The 22485-nt window shown below is 40.6% G+C and overlaps 1 protein-coding gene across 3 annotated transcripts in view; it reads left to right on the plus strand.

Moving 5' to 3' along the window:
- Pappa2 (pappalysin 2) overlaps nucleotides 1-22485 on the plus strand; it is a 592890-nt gene that overhangs the window by 432828 nt on the left and 137577 nt on the right. For all 3 annotated transcript variants that reach the window (XM_087194134.1, XM_087194135.1, XM_004853387.3), the window contains 4 exons: nucleotides 10274-10567; nucleotides 12430-12622; nucleotides 15976-16097; nucleotides 19268-19757. In XM_087194134.1, coding sequence (XP_087050260.1) covers nucleotides 10274-10567; nucleotides 12430-12622; nucleotides 15976-16097; nucleotides 19268-19757 — 1099 coding nt within the window. The remainder of the gene's footprint in view (nucleotides 1-10273; nucleotides 10568-12429; nucleotides 12623-15975; nucleotides 16098-19267; nucleotides 19758-22485) is intronic.

Raw genomic sequence — 22485 nt, forward strand, 5'->3', positions numbered from 1 at the left:
GCCCCCTCATCTACATGATATATCTTGTTTCCTGTTTTTTCCCCATTCCCCTTCCTTTCCTCCTAGCTCTCTACCCTCCCATTTACAAAAACTTTGTTTCCAGTTTTTCCTTTTTTGTCATATTTTTTCCTTCCCTTCTTTCCTTTCCTCCACCCACTCCCTACTTCACCTTCCATTTTGGACCTTTTGTTTCTATTTTAAGTTGTATATTATACATTTTGGTTCTCATTTACTCTTGCAGTTTCTCACAGCAGAGAAATTATTCAGTATGCACATATGTGAGTCCTATTTATTTCACTTAAAAGTATGACCTCAATGTGCATCCATTTAACTATAAATGCATCTAATTTATCATTCTTTATGACTGAATAGTATGCCATTTTATATTAACAAAAAACCTTTGTCCAGTCACCAATTGATGGGCATTTGGGCTGCTTTCAAGATTTAGCTATTACAAGCTGTGGCACTATGTACATGGGTGCACATATATCCCTAGGTTATGGTGCTTTTAAATCTTTTGAGAAGATACCCAGAAGGTTTATAGCTGGGTCAAATGGGACCTCTAATCCTATCTTTTGAGGAATTTCCACACTCATTTGCACTGTGGTTGCACCAGTCCATACTCCCACCAGCAGTGTGCAAGGGTTCCTTTCTCCCCACAACCCTGCCAACATTTGTTGTTGGTTGATTTCTTCATAGAAGCTATTCTTTCTGGAGTGAGATGGAATCTCAGTGTTGTTTGCATCTGCATCTCTTGAATGACCAGTGATGTTGAACGTTTTTTCATATGTTTATTTGCTGATTCTACTTTTTATCTGTAAAATGTCTATTCATTTCAGAAGCCATTTTTGGATTGGGTCTTTAAATTTGGGGGGGGGTCTAATATTTTAAGTTCTTTGTATATTCTAGGTAGTAGTCCTTTGTCTGAGGAAGAGCTAGTAAAAAATTTTTCCCACATTGTAGATTGTCTCTTCACTCTGTTGTTGGTTTCTCTTTCTGTGCAGAAGCTTTTTAATAAGATGAGATCCCAGTAGTTGACTCTTTGTGCTAGTTCCCATGAGATTGAGGTTTTGTTCATAAAATCTTTTTCTATGCCAATATCTTCAAGTTTTACCTAACCTATCTTCCAGTAAGTTTAGCATTTCTATTTCAATATTTAGATCTTTGATCCATTTTGATTTTATTTTAGTGCATGGTGAAAGATATGGGTCTAATTTTAATCTTTGGCAAGTTGAAACCCACCCTTGTATCCAACTACTCTACTGAATCTAGTTATTAAGTCTAGGAGTCTTTTGGTGGAGTTTTTGTTATCTTCTATATAGAGTATCATATCATCTGCAAATAATGACAGTTCAACTTCTTCCTTTCCTATCTTTATTCTTTTTTCTTGCCTAATTGCTATGGCTAATGTTTCCAGCACTATATTGAACAGGAGTGGAGATAGTGCACATCTTTGTCTTGTTCCTGATTTTAGTGTGAAAGATTTCAATTTTTGACTCTTTAGTATGATGTTGGCTGTTGGTTTTTCATAGATGGCTTTCATCAGGTTGAGATAAAGACCAACTATTCTAATTTTCTGTAGGGTTTTTATCATGAGTGGGTGTTAGATTTTGTCAAACACTTTTTCTGCATCTATTGAGATGATCGTATGGTTTTTGTTCTTGACTCTGTTAATACAGTGCATTATATTTATTGATTTACATATGTTGAACCATCCTTGCATCCCTAGGATGAATCCAACTTGATTAGGGTATATAATCTTCTTGATGATGCTCTATATTTGTTTGCCAGTGTCTTATTGAGTATTTTTGCATCTATGTTCATTAGGGAGATTGGCCTGTAGTTCTCATTTTTGGTTGGGTCTTTCTCTGCTTTCAGGATCAAGGTAATGCTTGTTTCCAGGAAGTAATTTGGGAGTATTGCTTCCCTTTCAATTTCATTAAAGAGTTTGAGAAGTAGTGGCATTAGCTCTTCTCTAAATTTATTGTAGAATTCAGCAGTGAAGCCATTAGAACCTGAGCTTTTCTTTGTTGGTAAGTTTTTAATTATGTTTTCAATTTCATTGATTGATATTTGGTTGTTTGGAATTTTATATCTTCTTGGTTCAACTTTGGTAATTCATATGTATCTAGGAATCTGTCCATTTCTTGTGTGTTTTCCATCTTATTGGAATACAGTTTCTCAAAGTAGATATTGATGATCCTCTCAGATGCACACGGGTCATTCTCCAAAATATACTACATGCTAGATGATAGACTATGGCTAAGTAAATGCAAATGAATTGAAGTTATCTCTTGTATATTGTCAGATCATAGTGCAATGAAATTGGAGATTAACAGAAAAAGAATCCACCAGAACTTCATAAACATACGGAAGTTGAATAATACCCTCCTCAACAACCAATGGGTCACAGACGAAATTTAAAAAGAAGTTAGACAGTTTCTACAATTAAATGATAATGGCAATACAACATCTGGAATTTATGGGACACAGTGTCCTATGAGGAAAATCCATAGGAGTGAATGCCTACATTAGGAAAACAGAGTAAGCTCAAATAAACAACCTAATGCTGAACCTGAAGCTCCCAGAAAAAGAAGACCAAAACAAACCCAAAGCTTGTACAAGGGAGGAAATTATAAAGATCAGGGAAGAAATCAATGCAGAGTAGACTAAGATAATGGTATAAAAAAGAAATCAACAAATCGAAGAGTTACTTCTTCAAAAGAGTAGATAAAATTGACAAACCCTTACCCAACCTCACAAAAAAAGGGAAAGAAAAGCCCCATTGCTAGCTCTTTGATAAAGAAGATAAATGTGTTTTCAGAGGTCCAACTGTTTCCAATGGTAGCCAAGAAGTTGCCTTGTAAGTCAGAAAAGGGAAGAGAAAGTGATGGTGGGCAGTGTGGGAGAAGTAGGCAGCTGCCTGGGCAAGATCTTTGAATGTCCTGGAGTACAATAGAGTGGGTGAGTGGCTCCCTTGAAGGTAATGTGTGTGTGGCACCTATGTGGACAACAGTGAAGCAACAGCAGCATAGAGGACAGGGGCAGGGGAAAGCCACAGAAGCTAGCACAGAGTATAGATACCTTTCCCTTACTTGGAATGCATGTAGAGCACCTCCCCACCAGGATGAACTTCAACTGATCCCTAACCAAAAGTTAGATATTGAGGTTAAGGTGTTTCATCATCTGTGATGCACAGCGTGGGTGTAAGGTGGTAAGAAACACCCACTGACTTAAGAAGCGGAAAGTCTGGTTATATCAACCAGATTGTTTCCATGGAGTATAGGTTCAGAAACCAGGGAGGACAGGTAGTGGAATCCACAGAAGGTGAAACAGGACATAAGGATATTTCAAGAAGTTTGGCTGTGAACTCATAAAGCCTCGGTATGGAAAAGTGAAATTATCATCTAAGAGAGTCTTAGAGTGAGAGATTTGAACATGTTTATGGTTCAAGGGAGGATGCTGATGGAGATGGAGGCTTGCTAGTGGGCACTCCAACATTTTGAGATCATGAAGATACTCGGTGGACATGAACTCTGTCATAAGTAGTTGTTAAACAGTTGGACTAGAGAAATGCTAATCTTGCCCACTACCCACTGGTATCTTCACTATGCCAAAGCAGAATGATTATTCATGGAAATAAGCAATAAGTAAGGTGCTGAAACTGGAGTCCAGCATGTTGGCACGAGGAATTGTAGAACCACTCACAAAGCAGGCTGCACGATATGACCAAGATGAGGACTGTACCCATTGTCTGATAATATAGATTATCTTGTTATCAGAAGATAGAATTCAATGAATGGGTTATTATGATGCTTTGGGGCTTTCAATGTAGCACAAAAAGTGTTGGACAAAATTACCCTAGGATTTGAACTTTATGACCTAAAATTTGACTACCCTGAAGATTTGTTTGATGCATATATCTGTATGTGGAGTGAGCAATCACTTTCACGTATAAAGTTTGATAAGTCTTCTCTTTTAAAAATATATCCTAGTAATTGAACCTTTGAGGCATCCACGAACAGTGCCTGGCAGAGAAAGAAGCCACTCAGAAATACTTAATTAACAAATGAATTACAGACAATATGTTTCCCATTCATACTCCGTAGATATCTAAAATTCTGACATGAGGTTGTGTGTCTGTGTGTGTGTGTGTAGCAAGTATCTTTGAAATTTGTTTGCATGCCAAAACAAAGGAATGATAATATTTTAACTCTCCAGTTCCTCTGTAATAACATCTTCAATTTTTTCTTTTTATTTTCTTTCTTTCCTTTTTTTTTTTGTACCAAGGATCTAACTCACGACCTTGAGCTTGCCAAACAGGCGCAGCACCACTGAGCTACATCCCTGGCCCAACATCTTCAGTTTTGACTTATCAGATTCCATTTCTCCTATGATCTGGAAGTGCTTGACACCCTGAGTTCTTGACAGTTGGGGCTGGAAGTAGTTGAAAGTGTATCCAAGGAGACAAAAGCTGACCTGGACTCCGCAACATTTTCATCTTCTACACATACTTTTATTGATTCTGTCTTGTCAGGAACAAGGACTTCCAGCCAATGAGACCACAGGCTGTAAAAGAAGCTAATATAAGATTTAGAGTTGGTTGGTTTGTGGGCTGGCTCTGTTAAAAGTTTGCTTCTCTTCCCAGCTCCTATTACATTCTTCTTTCTCTTTCTTGTCTCCTTTTTTCACTCTTTGGCTATCTATTCCCCTATGTTACTATTTCATTGCCCTGCCCCAAAGTGCTCCTTACTTGGACCCCAATGTACATTTTCCTAACTTTGCCACTGCATTATGAAGAGCAAGTTGTTGGGAGCATATTTTAACCAGTAACTGGAAGTAATTATATAGACACCTGCAAACCAGCTCTCATCTCCCTGTTTTATGGGCATATAACAGTCATCTCTAAAAGTTTTACAGAACTATTTTAAAGTCATTTCAACCAGTGTCCTTTTCTCAAATTGCCTCAATTTCTTTTTTAATAGAAGTGGCTTTGGGAGCCATTTTCTTTATTGCCAGCCACTGTGGCAGTCTTATATTAAACCTGAGGAAAACCTGTTACAACTTGGAAACATGGTATCACTTTGGAAGCTTGGCTGTCTGTTGCTAAAATGTCATCTTCTAATCTGCAGCTTCTCTCTCTTTTCCTCTTCACAGTCCCTAGACCACAAAACAACTCTGACTTACTGTTTTAGCTTGTGCTTCATAATCAAAGCTGAAAGATCTCCAGAGAAGGCACAGTTGTATTTCCCCTGCTAGCCCATTAAGGAACAGCTGTGCCACACATGGTCACTGATTGCTAAATTCAAGGAGCTACATTTATACTGTGTTTTATGTGCAAGTTGGCAGTGCAGGGCTTTATTGAGTTCAAGTCTCAGTACACATATGCAGATATGCCATAAATGTAAATTTCTTCTTCTATAATTGAACTTAATTTCTATGTTGAGTCCCCATGCAGCTAAAATTTACTCTCAGTTAGTTGAGCCCCTTTGGCTGGGGGCTGTATCTAACAGGATTGGTGACTCATGCATGCCAAGACCACAGGCACAATGATCCATCTTGTCCCTAGTCATCAGTTGATGTCTCATTCTCAAGGAACCTCAGGCGGGCTCAATGTACCCCTTCTTTCTCGACCTTGCTCATCAGCCATTCCTCTCTAGACCAAGGCTAGTGGCTCAGGAATCTGTCACTAGAATGTGTCAAAATCCCTCTGTGCTCAGATCATACACACTTGTTTGGGGTTTTATTCTGTTCCTGGGAACTCAAAAGTCAAGGTACAATCAACTTTGTTGGACCCATCACCATCTATATATCCCTGGGGTTTTTTTTTCGGGGGGGGTGTTTGTTTGTTTACAATTTCTCTCATTTTCTTCAGCTTAGAGGAATATTTCCTCAGCTGGTTTTTGAAGATCCATGAAGAGACCCAAGGGAAAGGGACAAATGACCAGATAGTGTTGGACTGCACTATGGAATTATAATGGTATTCACAAATGGGCCAATATGAATTTTAACTTTATTGTAGGAAATAAGATAAATGTTCACTTGTTGACATTACATTCATCTTCCCAGCAATCTTTTGAAGTAGAAACTCCTGTTATTACCATTGAATAGGTCAGAAAACAGCCTTGAGAGCTTTTATGGATGGAATGTCCCCAAAGGTAAGGATCAACACTTTTCCAGTGATTGTCTACAACCAAAGAAGTCACCCTGGTCATTCTTAAGACTATCTTTTGGAAGAGTCTTCTACACAGCAATGTGGGACCCACTCAGAGGCTGAGCCCTTTGGCTGATAATTGAGATGGAGGGAAGTGTGAACTATATGCAAGAGCTTCAGAAGATAACGCTGAAGGGTTTGAATATTAATATCAAGTGGCGCTGCAAGTAACATTTCATCACCCCACAGTATTATTTCTGTATATTTTCTGTGAGGGTGAGAAAGTGCGCAGCAGCTCAGACTCTCTCTGGACAGATCCAAGTGGTGAGAAAGACAGGAAGGCACTGTCATCCTGGAGATTTTGTTTTTATTATTTATTACTATGTCTTTTTTCTTCTTAATGAAAAGGTCTTGCATTCTTTCTTTTAGATTTTGGGCAACAGATCTTTCTGGCTCATTCAGGCTTTGATGTGAACACACATACATGTGTGTATGTTTGTAATTTTCATCAAAGTGTGGAACAACTTTTCTAAAATAAATTACGAATAAATTAATAGTTTTCCCTCTCACCCACATGGGTGTGTGTGTGTGTGTGTGTCTGTCTGTCTGGCTGGCTGTTTTGAATGACTTAAACCCATCCCTCTAATAATGTAACAAGTTTGGCTTAGTAGAGATAAAGAGTGAACTAAAGAACTGTGTGGGACACCAGGCATAGAACAGGGCATGGAGAATGTCCACTCTGGGGATGGAGGTGGAGGTTAACAGACAGTGAATTGGCTGCTGGAAAATCAGTGGCACATCTGAAAGGAAAATGTGCTGCTGCTCCTTCCAAGCTTTCCCGTTACCTCAGGCTACTGAGAGGTACTGGTCTTAGAACACAAACTACATGCTTACAGTCCATGAGAACACAAATTTTTTCACACTGTATTTGTGTTCATGACACAAATTTAGCTCTTGGAAGCATGGACTGAGAACAGGAAAAAATCTGAACAAGTTGGTGTAACCTCTCATTTTGCAGCAAAGAAGACCTGAGGAAAGTTAAACTCCAAGGTCAAGGCTATAGAGCGTGTCCAGGGAGGGACTTACTTGAAGATTTTCTTAGCTCTAGTCCAGATGATTCCAGGACCTTGTACACCTGCAGATAAAATCTCTACAAGAGGTAGTGGACTTCGGGTCTTCTCTCAATATGTATGGTTGTGTCCAGCAGTTACCACTGAATTAGAACATTATTTTGTTCTATACTTGCTACATGTCTCTATGTCTATGTTTTGTGCCACATTGTGTTTAACACACACATAGTAAGCTTGTTATTATATATTCCACATAGATGATGTTTTTCCAGAAGTCCTATCTCTTTGGAATCAAAAATATAACTTTTGCCAAAGTATATTAGAATGCTTATGTTTTAAATTAAAATCTATGTGTGTTTGGTTAACTCTGTGTTCTTCTGTTTGGGGAATTTACATGAAGAGGACAATAGAGGAAAACCCTCTCCAGGTGTCCTGAGTGTTAAGGGGACATGTTAGAAGTGTTGAGGACGTAACTCTTTATGCTTCTGGTTCCATTGTGACTTTTTATGCTTTTGGTTCCACTTATATATGAGCTGATCTATTGAAAGCTGACTATAAATTTATTGCAGAATACTCTCAGATTTGGAAATATGTCATCTGGAATCAAGGATGAAACTTCCAAATCTTGACAATAAGCCTATTATTACAATGGTCACCTCTCTCTTCTCCTTGAGCATCCCCAGAGCCACAACCCCCAGCCCTTCTTCCTTGATGTGTTATTTTACCATTCCTTGTTCTGAGACCCTTCTTTCTGGTCATTTATAATTACTCTGTATATATCTGGAAGATTTCACAATAGAACTTGGGCTCCCTAAATGTTGAATAAAAGAATATTTGGTGTTTGCTCAGAGGTAAGACACATAGGTAGAAAATAGCATTTTCATTATCTTTGGCAGTGTTCCTGAATTGTGCTCCAAGAAATCTGGTGATCCAAAGGTATCCAAATGTTTTCTACCCCAAACACTTTCTTTGTCCAAATAAGCTTGAGAAGCAAAGGGTTAAACAAAATTATTACAGAACTTCCCAAGGCATTTAGTGTAATAATTCTCACAGATGTTGTGAATTTTTAGGACAGCGTGCATGCTGTATCCAGCATACTCAACCAATGATACCACTTTTCCCCCCTAAGTATCATTCAGGCTCAAAATTTCTGAATACAATTTGGGAAATCGAATCAATGAAGTTGCTCATCAAATATAACCTTTCAAAGTCTCATTTCTGAAGATTAGTTTTTTAAATCTAAAATTGACTTAGACATGGGTAAGAGAAAAAGAAGAAAGAGTAGGGGTGAAAATTAGTTGTGTGTAGAGGGAAGGAACATGGATTGTTCTCTTTATCACCGTGGATGTGAAGGTCAATAATGCTGTTAGAAAATTGAATACCACTGGCTAAGTAACATGAAGTGGTAGGCATTTTGGAAAGTGGAAACATTACATTTTACTAGGCTCATTCAAATGCCAAATACTCTGGGTGTTATTTAAACAGACCTGTTTTCAAGCTCCTTTGACCTTATGTTGATATAAAAGCAATGATGCACAAGTTATGGAAATATTCATCAAATAACCTTAAAAAAGGAAATAAAAAGGGGGATAAAGATAATGTTAGAGGATAAGAAATTGTACTGGAAGTGGTGGACAGGATAAACATAGGAGGCATTGTTTTACTTTTATATGTTAAAGGAGACACTCTACCTCACAATGAGGCTAGGTCTCGTGTGGTTAATGTAAGCATGTCTGAGTACATTGGGAGAAACTAGATCTTGAATTTAGAAACTACACTTTTCAGTAGGGTAGTTACCACAAAGGCAGGATGAGCCACACATTAGACAGAACCAGTGGGCATGGCACCAGTTACCCTGTGATAATGCTCTGTCATAAAACAACATATGGAATTGTCTATAGGACATTACATAGAGTTAAGGAATAAGGGATAGGTCTTGGTGTAGAATCTGTCAAAAGAAAGACAGGCTGCTCTGAAGGTCCTGCTATCCTCAGGAGACTCTTCACATAGGGAGCCCCAGAGGGGGTCTCCAGGGCGGTTGATATTCCTTGTCTCAGGTTCTAGAGATGAGGCTCAGCCTAATCTTGACAATTTTGAGAGTTAAAAAAATGCTGAGTAAATTAAACTAAGAGGAGATGGGGGGGGGAGGCTGGATTGGCCATTCAACAAGTTAGAAGCCTGGACACTCAGAGGTCTTTAGCCTTTTCTTTTGTGAGATCACGATGATACATTAGAGCTTTCATCTAAGCCCATTTAAATGTGATTCCCTCTTCTCTGAAACACTTACTTGGTGTCTTCATGGAGATTTTTGGGAGTGAGTGTGGACATGTTCTTGTAGTGCATGTGACATTCAAAATTTCATGGTCATTCCACCAGACTTGGCTTTTTGTCTAACTGGTTGTTAGCTCCTTGAGAGGAGGGGTAGAGAAATCAGAACCTGTAACTGTCATTTACTAAGCTTTAAAAATCTGCCAAACACTTAATAATGAAATCCACATGCTGCCCCCACTTTACAGACCACAAAACTGAGCTCTAGGATGCCAGATAGCTAGCTGTCTGAGTCCTCAGAGCTGGTGTGGAAAGGGTCAGGTGTCAGACCTAGATTTCCCTGGCTCTCTGCCCCATGTACTTTGCCTTAGGTCAGTGATTCTCTATCTCAGAAGTTAAAAAAATACTGGTGAATGAACTCCATTTTCCAGTATTCGGATTTCATTTATTAGAGGTAACATTTGGGCTTCTGTGTTAAACTCCTGCAGGTGATTTTGATGGGCCCTCAGGGCTGAAAATCTGGGCCTTTTCATGCTGTTTTGTCTCTTCCACCATTCTTCATCTCTATGACTGCACTCACCTATGATGGAGGTTAAGAGATGTTTATTGATTGGTTCTAAGGGTTTTGTTGCAAGAGGACAGAGCAATGAATGGATGCTACTAGAAGTTACAAAGTGTCTCAGGAGCAAAATAGAACTTTTAAAGTTCATCAGAAGTAATTAAGGAACTGAGAATGCTATTCATTCTGTGCTCAGAGATGATGCCCAACCTTCCCTTGCAGGGGGAGTTGTCCTCAACCCAGCCTATTATGGCATGCCGGGTCACAGCAACATCATGATCCACGAGGTGGGGCATGTCCTGGGCCTCTACCACGTCTTCAAAGGAGTCAGTGAGAGGGACTCCTGCAATGACCCCTGCAGGGAGATGGTACCATCCATGGAAACAGGAGATCTCTGTGCCGACACTGCCCCCACGCCGAAGAGTAAGCTGTGCCAGATTCCAGAACCTGCCAACGACACCTGCGGCATCACCCACTTCCCAGGGGCTCCATTCAACAACTACATGAGCTACACAGGTATCACTGCAGAGTTGATGCTTGTGTTATTTTAAGATTACTGGGTGGATAGGAGACCTGAGTGGGGATGGGCAGGGTGGAGGCCCAGGAGCTATGAAGATAACTGGAGTGTCATTCACACCAGAAAGTTAAAGTGTATTTATTATAGGATATTCTCCTTTCTCCATGTCTTTGAAGAACTTGAAGAAATGCTCAGATATTAAGAGGCCTTGTTGACTCCATTCTTCTCCACTAGAAATTAAAAGAATAGCACACTTTTTTTCCTGGCTAGCAAAAATGGGACAAAGCTAAAGGCCTCGTTGAAATCTCTTCGATTTATAGAACTTAGTGATTTTCATTCTCGTTCTTTTTCTCAGGCATTTGCTCTGAAGGAGAGTCTAATCATGATGGGTCAAAAGATTTCTGGGTCAAGGTAGCTTATTTCTTTTTCTTTTCTTTCTTTCTTTTTTTTTTTGGTATTGGGGATCAAACTCAGGTCCTTGCTCTTGCACAGCAAGCGGCGAAACCACTGAGCTAAATCCCCAGCCCAAGGTAGCTTATTTCTACAGTTTGCATTATTTTTAGAGTTGCTCAACAAGATGATTTAGTTCATTTGAGCTCAGGATTCCTTTTATTTTATATTACCTTCAAGAAAACAGATTTGCTTTTTCCAGGGTTGATGTTTAGCTTGCCCTCCATATACTCTGTCAAAAATTAGTCTTTCTAATCTTAAAAATAGTGCCCTCCTGGCCCTAGGAAGAACTGTATTGTTTGCTCTTGTCCTTTCTCAGTTCAACTCCTCGATTATCCTTCTTTTCTGTCTCTCACACCTTCCCTATTTCTGCCAAGCATTAATACTCAGATCCTGACAGTGAGGTTAATTTATCCGTAAGACTGAGGCCTAATTTGACTTGATGACCAATTCTAGTGATGAAAGGACATATTTTTTTTTAGTTCCAGGTACTTGTTTCCAAAACAATCCTTAAAAAGTTAAACCACCAGACCCTAGTCATGGCTCTAAAACGAAGAAGGAACAATGAGTTGGTTCTGCCTATGACGTAGTGAAATGTTTTATCCAAGTTTCACTGTGGTGAATAATTCAGGTACATTGAATTCATAAGAACTAGCTCTTCTCTCCCCTATCAAGGGCCCACTTGCCTTGGAGAGGAGATAAGACCAGAAGAGGAAAAACAGAGATGAGAGCTCTTGTCTTACCACCTTTGAGCTAGGAAGAGGAAATAGTTAAGAAGCAGGATGGGATTTCACATTTGGCTGGTGTGTTTCAAGTAGAAAAATTCCTAAAACTAAGATAACTCCTTATTTAACTCCATGGAAAAATGTACTTAATAGGGAGACTTTGCTAACCCCCTAAATAAGACTGGGACCACCATTCCCATCCCTGCTGTTTTCTTGTCATTTGACTTCCTGTCCCTTTAACATCTCCACTGGGTACTCACTAACCTTGCCAACATCAACGGGCAATAAAGCAGATGCTTGCAGCTCCAAACATTTACAGTGCAAAGGCCCTCTGCTAAAACACTGCCATCTTGTGGTTTGCTGAATAAGCAAGCATCAGCTTAGAGCTATCTACACTCTAGGGCTTGAGTCTCACCCTAGGCTAGCCCACCATTCAGGCAATGAGTGGAGTTGTTTCTGAGATAAGAAAGTGGTATACCTCTGCCTTCTCTTTTCCATTTCCATCTGTGGTGCTTTCTGGAACACAGTCCACTTATCTTTTCAACAAGTGTGTTTTGAACCTAGTAAATATAAGGTGTTGTGCCAGGTGCTTGTCACCACTGAGTAGGAGGCAGGATTTACCTCTGCATTGGTGGACTTTACAGGTTGAAACCTCTACTTCTTCTCTTTTCTTTTCTGTCTCACAGATGATAACTGCACGGACAGCTTCACCCCTAACCAAGTGGCGAGGATGCATTGTTATTTGGACCTTGTTTATCAGCAATGGAGTCAAAGCAGAAAGCCCACCCCCATTCCTATCCCACCTGTGGTCATCGGGCAGACACGCAAGTCCCTCACTATCCACTGGCTGCCTCCTATTAGTGGAGTTGTATATGACAGGTGAGAGCAGGACTGTGCACAGGTGAGCTGGTAAACTTTCTTTGCAGTGTTTCCTGAGAGTACAGATGTGAAGCAAGGCCATCTACATTCAGAGCTCTCAGAGTGTACAGCACTGCTCAGGGCTGCCTCCTCCAGCCTGCTCTGCTCCCAGCTCCTTAGCAGAGCTCAGGGTCTTCTCCTCGTGTGAGCCAGTGTCCATCACATGCCCACCTCAGGCAGAGCCAGAAGAGGATGGTCAATGAGAACTGGCAGAACTGAGAGAGAATTTGCTGCCTGACTTGTGGGCTTTTCCTCTGTGGTGTGAGGATGGAACAGGGGCTTGTTGCTTTCACAGTGGTGTTAGGGAAAGAGAAGTAAAGCATGCTCCTATGTGTGGTCCTGCGGTGGGTGGGAATGTACAAATTCTCACCATGTGTGCATTGGGGCTTACACAACTCTTACGGGCATTTCTAATGCTACCTCAGCCCCCTGCTGCATCCTGTACCACCTTCTCCCCTCCCCATGGCCACTATCCTATTGAATTGTTTACTATATGCTCATCTTTCTGTCTGCCTCACTCAGCTGGCACTACTGGGGAACAGAGGTAGAACTATTTTCTGTATCTTCTCTTAATCTGCCACAATAGAACCTAATGATTTCCTTATTTAAAAATAAGAAATATTGAAGAAAAACATGATTCCCAAAGCTAGGTTTCATTCTTCCTTTGTACATTAGTGCAGGGGAATTTTTGTAAAAAGATAGGAAAAAGAATGACATCTAATGGGGGAATAGAAGAATATGGTCTAACTGAAAGGCTCAGAGCTCCATTTATGACCTATGAAGACGACCATCTTTCAAAACCTACCACCATACCCTAAATAACAAGAATAGCTACTGTCTATTCAGTCCTCCTATGTATGAAGCATTGCGGTAGATATCTCATTGCACTTACCTTATGTATTTGTTGCAGTCAGCACACCTTCTGCTAGATAAGTGAGAAATCTGAGGCTTAGAAAAACACAAGGAGTTAGCCCAGGAGGTGAATTGAGGGAATTCCATGGAAATTCAGAAATGAGAAACATGGAACCAATGAGATAATTTCTTTGAATTTAGAGCTCCCCCCTTAGCAGGCAGATAGCTCCTTTCCTTCATGCTACACTGCCTTTGGGGCGCTGGGGCCCACAAATGTGCCGGATATCACTGGAGGGTGTCTTTATGTCCAGTAGCTTCACTGAAAGTCTGAGAAGCAGAGACCCAGAGAGATGAGGACAGGGTAAAATTGGTGAATCCTTTTTCAAAGTGATATTCACAGGCTCTTGAGATCTTGATGTTTGTCCTTGAAAACTTGACCCATACTCAATGGATGACATCACTCAGAGCTCACAACCCAACAACCTAGTTTTCATTGTCATCAGCACCCAGGCTCGCCTGGGCTCTGTTTGGTGAATCAGAGCACATCTATGTGGTGTGTATAAGAATCATCTTCCTGCAAGTGTGACCTTGTGCAGCTTTGGTCGGACTGGCTGAACAGTAAGTCCTCTGTGGGTATGTGTAAAACCAGAGTTTTACATCAGTTTATATAACACATGTAAACAATTTAATCTTTCAATTCTCTCTCTGGTACAAACGTTACGATAAAGCAGACATCAGAACTTGCTTGCTGAGAGTCTGTTGGCAGAAAAGGCTGCAATTTGCTTCCTTTCCTCAGCTAGGTGGGCTACAGTTTTGAGGCCTCCCAACACATGTGTTGGGGGGACCCACGTCACATGCCTAGTGATTTGTGTCATGCCTGGAGCTATGTTTACTCCACCCTTGTAGGTATTTGGAATCCTTATGTCAGAGAGGAGTCCCAGCTATGCATTGGGCAGCAGCCTCGGAAGGGCCAAATGCATCAGGGAAATGTGGTTTGGAATCACGTCCACATTAGAAGTGATTGCTGATTGGAATCCAAGGGTAAATCTTTACACCTTTTAGTTGCCAGAGTACTGGACACTAGATGGTGTTTGTGATCTTGCTCAAAGGAATGAATGAACTTGTGACCTTTAGGGAATTTACTTAACCTCTCTGAGCCTGAATTTTCTCTTTTGTAAACATGAGGTCTTTACAGGGATTAGAAGTAATTTATGAAAACCACATGCAGCATAAGGCCATGTATGTGAGGTGCTTAATAAAGAGAAGCAGCAGGTGTAATTATTACCTTTGTTCAGAAATACTATTTTTCTGGCAAAAGATATTGATGTGCTATTAATATGTTACCTATCCAGTGTTCCTGATGTGATGCCTACATTTCAGATGTGTACTTCACAACTGGGTTCCTAAAAGCATTCCCAAGTATAAGAGATAAGCCTGTGAGGTGTTTTGCTCTTGTTCTTTACTTATTATTAAGTCTACCTATTATGCTTACCCCAGATATGGTGCTGGTAGAGCTCTTCATAGACTGTATTCATCATCTCATAACATCCACAAAATAAGCATTCACAGAGGAATTGCTGAATCCATCCCTATGTTCACTACCTATGCCATAGAGAGAGAATGTAGTAGGTTCAGACCTTTCCAGAGCCCAGGAGAGGAAAGAGTACGAGCGGAAACTCTTAATAGCACCTAGCAATGTGCTGAGAGAGGATCCAGCAAGTGCAGTGGGTGCACAGAGAAAGCAGAGGTTCTTTTGGCTCTTGAATTGTCTCGTGTAGGAGTCTGCTCAGCAGAGATGCCTGGAAAGACCACTTGACAGCTGAGAGGACAGCATGTTTCGTGAAGCAAAGGGCATGATATATCTGTGGAATAATGACATGTCCATTGTGATGGGAACATAAAATCATGAGGGAGCTGTAATAGTGAAGCCAGAGCTAACTGGTTAATGAACTTTGGGTAAGGGTGAATAATTCAGATATGTCCTTCTAGGCACCAGAGAGCCAAGGAATGTTATAGTTCACATAGATTTTATTTAAGGCATGTAATTAAAGTAGGGAGTTTAAAACACAAGAATACATAGCTAAAATTTTATTTTAAAAATTACTGTTTGTCTCAGTGGGGGGAATGCAAATGGTCTTTAATGACTTTTGGATAGTCAGTGTAGAAAGGAGTTTCATGTTGACTCAGATTGTAATTGTTTTATGTTTGATGTTCCCAGGACATAAGCTGCCCACCCGCATCTCTGTGGTCCTCCTTTATGACTTACATTTTTCTCCTTCATGACCTTGAGGTTTTCATGTCACTGTGAATTTTGCAAAGATGAGGTCTACACAAGCAGGAAGTGAAAAATAACCGTGTTTCCAGTCGCCTTCTAGGACCTCATATTTTCCCCCAAGGCCTTCCTAATTTCCTGATCCCCGTTTATCAGACAAATTCTCATCTTCACCTCCTCCCCTTCCCAGGGCTCCAGGCAGCATGTGTGGCAGCTGCTCTGAAGATGGGACATTCCGTCAGTATGTACACACTGCTTCTTCCAGGCGGGTGTGTGACTCCTCAGGATACTGGACCCCAGAGGAGGCTGTGGGTAAGTACCATGGCTTTTAGTTTATACCGTAATGAGCATGGAGAGAGGGGTGGAGCAATAGTGTGGTGGAGAACAGGTGAGTGTGTGTGTGTGTGTGTGTGTGTGTGTGTGTGTGTGTGGTGTGTTGCTGGATATCTCCAGCCTTGGAAAGACTTCTTGGTGCCTCTGGGTCCCGAATGTCCCATATATGCCTAATGTGGAGACCCAATGGCTGTGGTGGAGCAGAGATCAGCAGATAACACAGAAGGACAGAGAAGTCAGCTGAGCTGGGTGATCCTGGGCCAGTAGTGTTGCATGTGCCCACTTCTCCCTGGAGCTGCCTTGCCATATTACAGGCCAAGGTGATTTCTCCTTGCTTGGTATCATGAGAATAATGGAGAACACACTGCAGTCTATAGTCACACGTTGGCTAGATGAGTTGGGGTGAGGGTAAGGAGGACAAGGTGTTCCACATTGCTCGTTCTCAGCTGTGCTATTTTATGAGGCTATTAATCACTGGTACTGGTTGTGCTTTGGATACGATCTAAGCTAGGCTCCAGGAGGGGGAAAATGTTTTCCGTTATCTTTTCCTGTCCCTCCCCCAACTTCTCAGTCACATAGTCACTTGAATATGAACATCACAGGCCCAAAGACAAGTTTTAGTATGAATCATTTCTCAGTTCTAAGCCAGAAAATGCTGCTGACATGACTGTCCTCACCTCCTGATGAATGGCTTCACTTCTGCCATGATCATCATCTTCAGTGCTCACCTAATCATCATGTTTTGTCTTTGCTTTTTCCCGCTTAGATTTCTTAAGACTCAAAAATGAAAACCACTCAGTAAGATGTGTTGGACACAGTTTATTTGAATTATTTTCAGTCTTGACTGTGGCCATAAAAAAAGAAGAGTGGTCTGAGTCTGCAGTATCCATATGATGTCATCGTGGGCTCCCAGTCACTCAAATGACAGGGCCTGGAGGAGCTGGAGGGAGACAGTTTGTGTGATTGATTGTACATGACTTTTTTCAGAGGAGAGTTTTCAGAGAAGAATGGAAAGTGAATATAAAATTTAGTGCATTGGACTCATGTAGAGATTGGCATTTAATAAAAGGACAGTATTGTGGCAAAGAGTTTGCTCTGTGCTGGGACTTTAATGCCTGCTTGACTCTCTAACCCAGATTTTTTTTTCTTTTTATTTCTTGGGAAAGTTCAAAGTTATCTGCTTGAGGTTAAAGGAATTTTAAGTTCTGGATTATACTTCTTATATCTTGAGGCAAACGAAATCACCTTTTAGGGCCCTTACTTCATGTTTAACATGAAGTCACAACAGAAACTTTCTAAGCAGTGCTGCTGCTTGGTGGCCTTTCCAGGGCCTTTGCTCTACTAGTTTTTTTGAATAAGCATTGAAAAATTCTGCTAAGAAAAGCCAGTATTCTTTTGCTTGAAATGGTTGAAGTCACGGTCAAATTTAAAATATACACAATACTAATTTGAATTTCCCAACGGAGTATGCACAAACATAGATTCACAGACATGACAAAATAAAGGTAGTGGCACTTAATGAACACTTTATTGACCACCAGTTACTTTCTAAACGCTGCCATGAATTGAAAATTGAACTTGTTGCCTTCCCTTTTTTCCAACTTCGTAATCTAAAATAGCTCTCAACCTCACACCGTAATTCTCTACTTCCTCGTATTCTTTAATTTTTCCAAAAACATTACTACTTGAAATAATATTTTATAATTAGTTGCATCTATCTCCCAATTGTAAGGTATAGGAACACACAGGATGTACATGTCACTTGTCCACTGTCTCTGATACCGAGGTTAATGCTAGGTGTAAAGGTGACCCACAGCCAACTTCTGCTGGATGAATGAATAGGTCAATTCACAATGTAGGCAAACACCAATAATGACAATGAGATACAATACTACGTATGCACACACACTCACACACACACACACACACACATATCTGAACTTAGATTCTCTGGGCTTTGGAACATTATTGTCCAAATGCTCAATGATTGAATAATTCTACATTTGCAAATGTAGATACCTGATTTTTATGAAACATTGCATAGATCTTTCATACTAACTCAGTAAGGCAGGAGTTAACTTCAGTACTTATTTTATGAGAAAGAAAATCAAGGCTTAGAAAGATGCGTCTGCTGCAGCCACACAGCTCCTGGGATGGTGGCAGTTAGAGCCTAACTCTGCTGGTTTCTAATCCAGCACTTTCTCTTCAATTCCTTTCATGTGATGTAGAAGAAACCCACTTTGTATGGATTATTTCCACAGGCTGAACTTAACATATTTGTGATCTGTGATTTATTTCACTGTTACATTTTTTTATTGTATTAAATTCTTTTATTGGTACATTGTAGGTATACAACACAATTACATTTCTCATTGGGAATTGTACCTTTACATAATGCATCTTGGTTCTTATTTTTTCCCCATTCCTAGCCCTCCCTTCATGCCCTCCACCCTTCCCTATTTACAAAGACTTTATTTCCATTTTTTCCATTTCTCATCATTTTTCCTTTCCCTTTACTCAGCTATTAAATCTCCTTTATTTCCCACTCAGTCCTATGCATTTGTGTTTCTCGTCTATGTTTCCCTCTGTGGGGTAACCTACCTGCTCACACATACCTGAACTGAAAGGGAAATGCTGATGTACGTTTTAAAGTTTGGCTAACAGTTAAGGTGCTGAAGTGCCAAGGTGGGACCTTAAGGGATGAAAGAAGTTTTGTGAAAGGCACTACAAAGAGTATAGTGAAACCTGAAAGGAACATTGGATTGCAGAAGCTTTATGTTATTGTAAATTCTTGATAAACTAAGTATATGTAATTCTCTCCTGCTCAAGGGTTCTTGAAGGACATGGCTTAACTTGTCTGTATCAACTTTAAGATTCTATGTAGGTTCTGGTCACACCATTCCCAATTTTCTGCCAGGTTCCCTTGTTAAAGAGCACCTTGTAGAGGTGATAGGGTAACCAGCTCATCATAGCTGTTATCCTTTCACTTTTGTCCTTAATGGTACTTAAGATATAACCCTGAACTAACCAACTTCTGTAGGAATTCCAAGTCTCTCCTTCTTTGTTTCTTGTTCTCATTGCTGATTTGGGCTACTCTTTCAGATTGGTGGTGGTGGATCCCGACATGTGTTTCTGCTCCTCTTCCCCAGGGCCTCCTGATGTGGATCAGCCCTGTGAGCCAAGCCTGCAGGCCTGGAGTCCTGAGCTCCACCTCTACCACATGAATATGACAGTGCCCTGCCCTGCGGAAGGCTGTAGCCTGGAGCTCCTCTTCCAATACCCAGTCCGAGCTGACACCCTCACCCTCTGGGTCACTTACCTCTCCACGGACTCTTCCCAGGCACTGTTTGACACAGAGATCATGCTGGAAAACCAGGAGTCTGTGCACCTGGGCCCCTTAGACACTTTCTGTGACACACCCCTCACCATCAAACTGCATGTGGACGGAAAGGTCTCAGGGGCGAAAGTCTACACATTTGACGAGCGGATGGAGATTGATGCTGCCCTCCTGACTTCCCAGCCCCGCAGTCCTTTGTGTTCTGGCTGCATGCCTGTGAGGTACCAGGTTGTCCGGGAGCCTCCTTTTGCCAGTGGCTCACCCATGGTGGTGACACAGCTTCACAGGAAGTTCACAGACATGTGAGTTGAGCAGTAGGGCCTTCTGAAACAGTAGGGCCTTGGGGCCTTGGAGTCAATTTGGTTGCCTCTATTTCTACTTTATAACTTTCTGACATGCCATGAGTTGGAAAAATGTTGAAAATCTGAGAGAAGGTTTGATTCTAAAGTGGCATATCTTAGATGAAGAAAACATTTCCCCTGTCTTCTGATTGCTAAGGCCATCACTAGGATTGTGGGGAAAAGAGATTCCTGTATGAAGTCTTTCAGTGGGACTGAATTTGTAACTCCTGCAAATAAGTTGATCAGAATCAGATTCTTCTGTCTGTTAACAATTTAATATCTGATTTCTTGCTGTAGCTTTCTAATAACCTGCTGCAGCTCTCACATCATTCAAAAATTACAGTCAGTTGCTCCATATTAAGTAAAAATGCTATAGGCCCTGCAGACATGGTGCTCAGCTGCAGGACTCATTCAGAATGTGTGTTTTGTTCTTCCCTCTTTTCTTATTTCTCATTCCCTCTCTCTTCTGTCTTTCTCTTCTAATTTCCTTCTCTTCTTTCCTTCTCTTCTCTTATTTCTATTCTTTCTCTCTACATTTAGTGTGTTCTGCCATGTTTCTACTACCTTGTGCTCAATGATGGAGACACAAAGATAAGGTCATTACCTATAAAGAATTCAGTTTCTGCACCAGGAGGCTGCTATCTCCAAAGGCAAATGTCTTCCACATCATTATTTTCCTCACAGTTTATCCTGAGGGTAAAAGTGGAGTAAAACAAAGTTTTATCAGAGGTGGTATATCAGCTTTTGTGGCAGTAGAAATCATCACAGAATGTAGTGAGTTAAAACAACAAACATTCTTCATGATTCTGTGGATCAGTTGGGTGCTCTCTTTTGGATGGACTTGGCCAGAGCCAGATGGCCCAGGATGACCTCATGCACATACTGGAGGCCTCAGCTCAGCTGCCATGGCTGGGAAGAATAGGACTCTTTTCTCATGCTCTCTCAGGTTCTGGACTGAGCTTCTTCTCATGACAGTGGAGGGCTTCCCAACAGCAAAGAGGGAAAGACCTCATTACTTGAGCTTGTCAAATCTATGCTTTGTATTACTCAAGATAATGTCCCACTAGCATAAGTAAATCAGAGCCTGGGCTGGGAGTGGACATGTGGCACTCTACCATAGCTACTAAAAAGTGTCCACCTTGAACTTCAGTACACTTTCTTACCATATTTACTCTTTAATTAGAATTAGAAGATAGTGAAATGATAAAAATACAGATGGGAAGACATATCATGAGGTGAGTTTTAAAATAATCATTTTTGAGCTTCTGAAGTAAAGTAGTTAATATGGCATTTGTGATCTAACAATATCCACAGGCACATAAGTGTTTTAGGCCAATAATATCCCATTGTACAGGTAAAAAACCAAAGATGAACTTTAATTTTATTGAGTAGCTAGTAAATGGCAGACTCAGGATTAAGATCAAATTTTCCAACTGAATCTCACCTCTATCCTCCTTCATAAGTAGCACATTCAGATCATTGAAGGCCTGGGCTACCTGCTACTAGGTTTTTCTCCCCAAGAAGGGAAACACATGATAACCATTCAAATCTTTACCAGCCACAGAGTAGTGTAAGGCTCTATGCATAGCTGGACAAGAAGTCTGATGAAAACCACCTTATAAGAAGAAACCATCAATCTTGATTAAGGCGTGAAACTGGTTTGGCTGTAGCAGTGTCTGGCACTCACATGAAAGGGTGGCTTCCCCCAGAAGGAAAACTAATTTGGAAATTTTAAAGTTTTTAGTATTTAAATGTCATTACCATTAGAATATCTAAAAGCCAGCATAGAGGTTTTGAAAGGTAGTTTTGAAACCCCAGGATATTTCCCATGTGCTGGTTTCTGTATTCAGTGAAAGAGTAGAGGCTCTTAAAAAAAAGGGTCTTAGCAGAAGATGCATGGCAGCCACTTTGGCTTTCCAAGCAATCTTTTGAGATCTTGTCCTCCTAAGTAAGTCCCATCCCAGGCTTTGGTGACAGTTTTCCAATCACTTCCAGCACTGGACAAAATTAAGAAGAGGGCAGCATTTGTCTTTGGAACCAGCAGCCCCTTTCATGAGTGCTTTTTTCTCCTAAATGTCCTGTCACTCACACTGCCCACCAGATCACTGCCTTCGGCTCTACAGAGTCTAATAAACTCTTCCTATCTTTCACATAAATATCATTCCTGGCATTTGGAGGTAGAGAGTAATTTAATGTGTTTCTAATTGATGGTTTCTGCCTCCCTAAAATGGTGACGGAAAGCATTCTTACTTCCTTTAATGAGACAGTTGCTCTTACTCCTAAGAATTTAGTCTCTTCAAGACAAGAATTATCTTGAGAAAGCTGTGATCCACAGGTCTAGGAAGGTCCTTGGTTGATCCCACATTCTAAAGCTTTCATCTCCAATTTCTTTGATTATTGTGAAGAGACAGAACATTGATTTTTTCAATAGTTGTTCTGTTTTAACTTAGTTAAAACCCACTTGAATATCCACTTCCCAGACCGTCCAGGACTGTTCCACTTAGTGCTAATTCAGCAAGTACTTACTGCATATCTACTATGTAGAATATATAAGAAATACAGAAATACATGTTTCAAACATCACGTTGCTTTGTAAGACTGTGCCCTGATCTTTGTTTCAAACAATGGAGCATGTTTAATATCTGTGTGCCCCTAATACTTCCCTTAAACTCCTTCAAAGCTTCTGCAA

The sequence above is a fragment of the Heterocephalus glaber genome, unplaced genomic scaffold, assembly GCF_053883595.1.
Source record: "Heterocephalus glaber isolate CG9 unplaced genomic scaffold, H.glaber_assembly_v1.0 deba00001600, whole genome shotgun sequence".
Classification (NCBI taxonomy): domain Eukaryota; kingdom Metazoa; phylum Chordata; class Mammalia; order Rodentia; family Bathyergidae; genus Heterocephalus; species Heterocephalus glaber.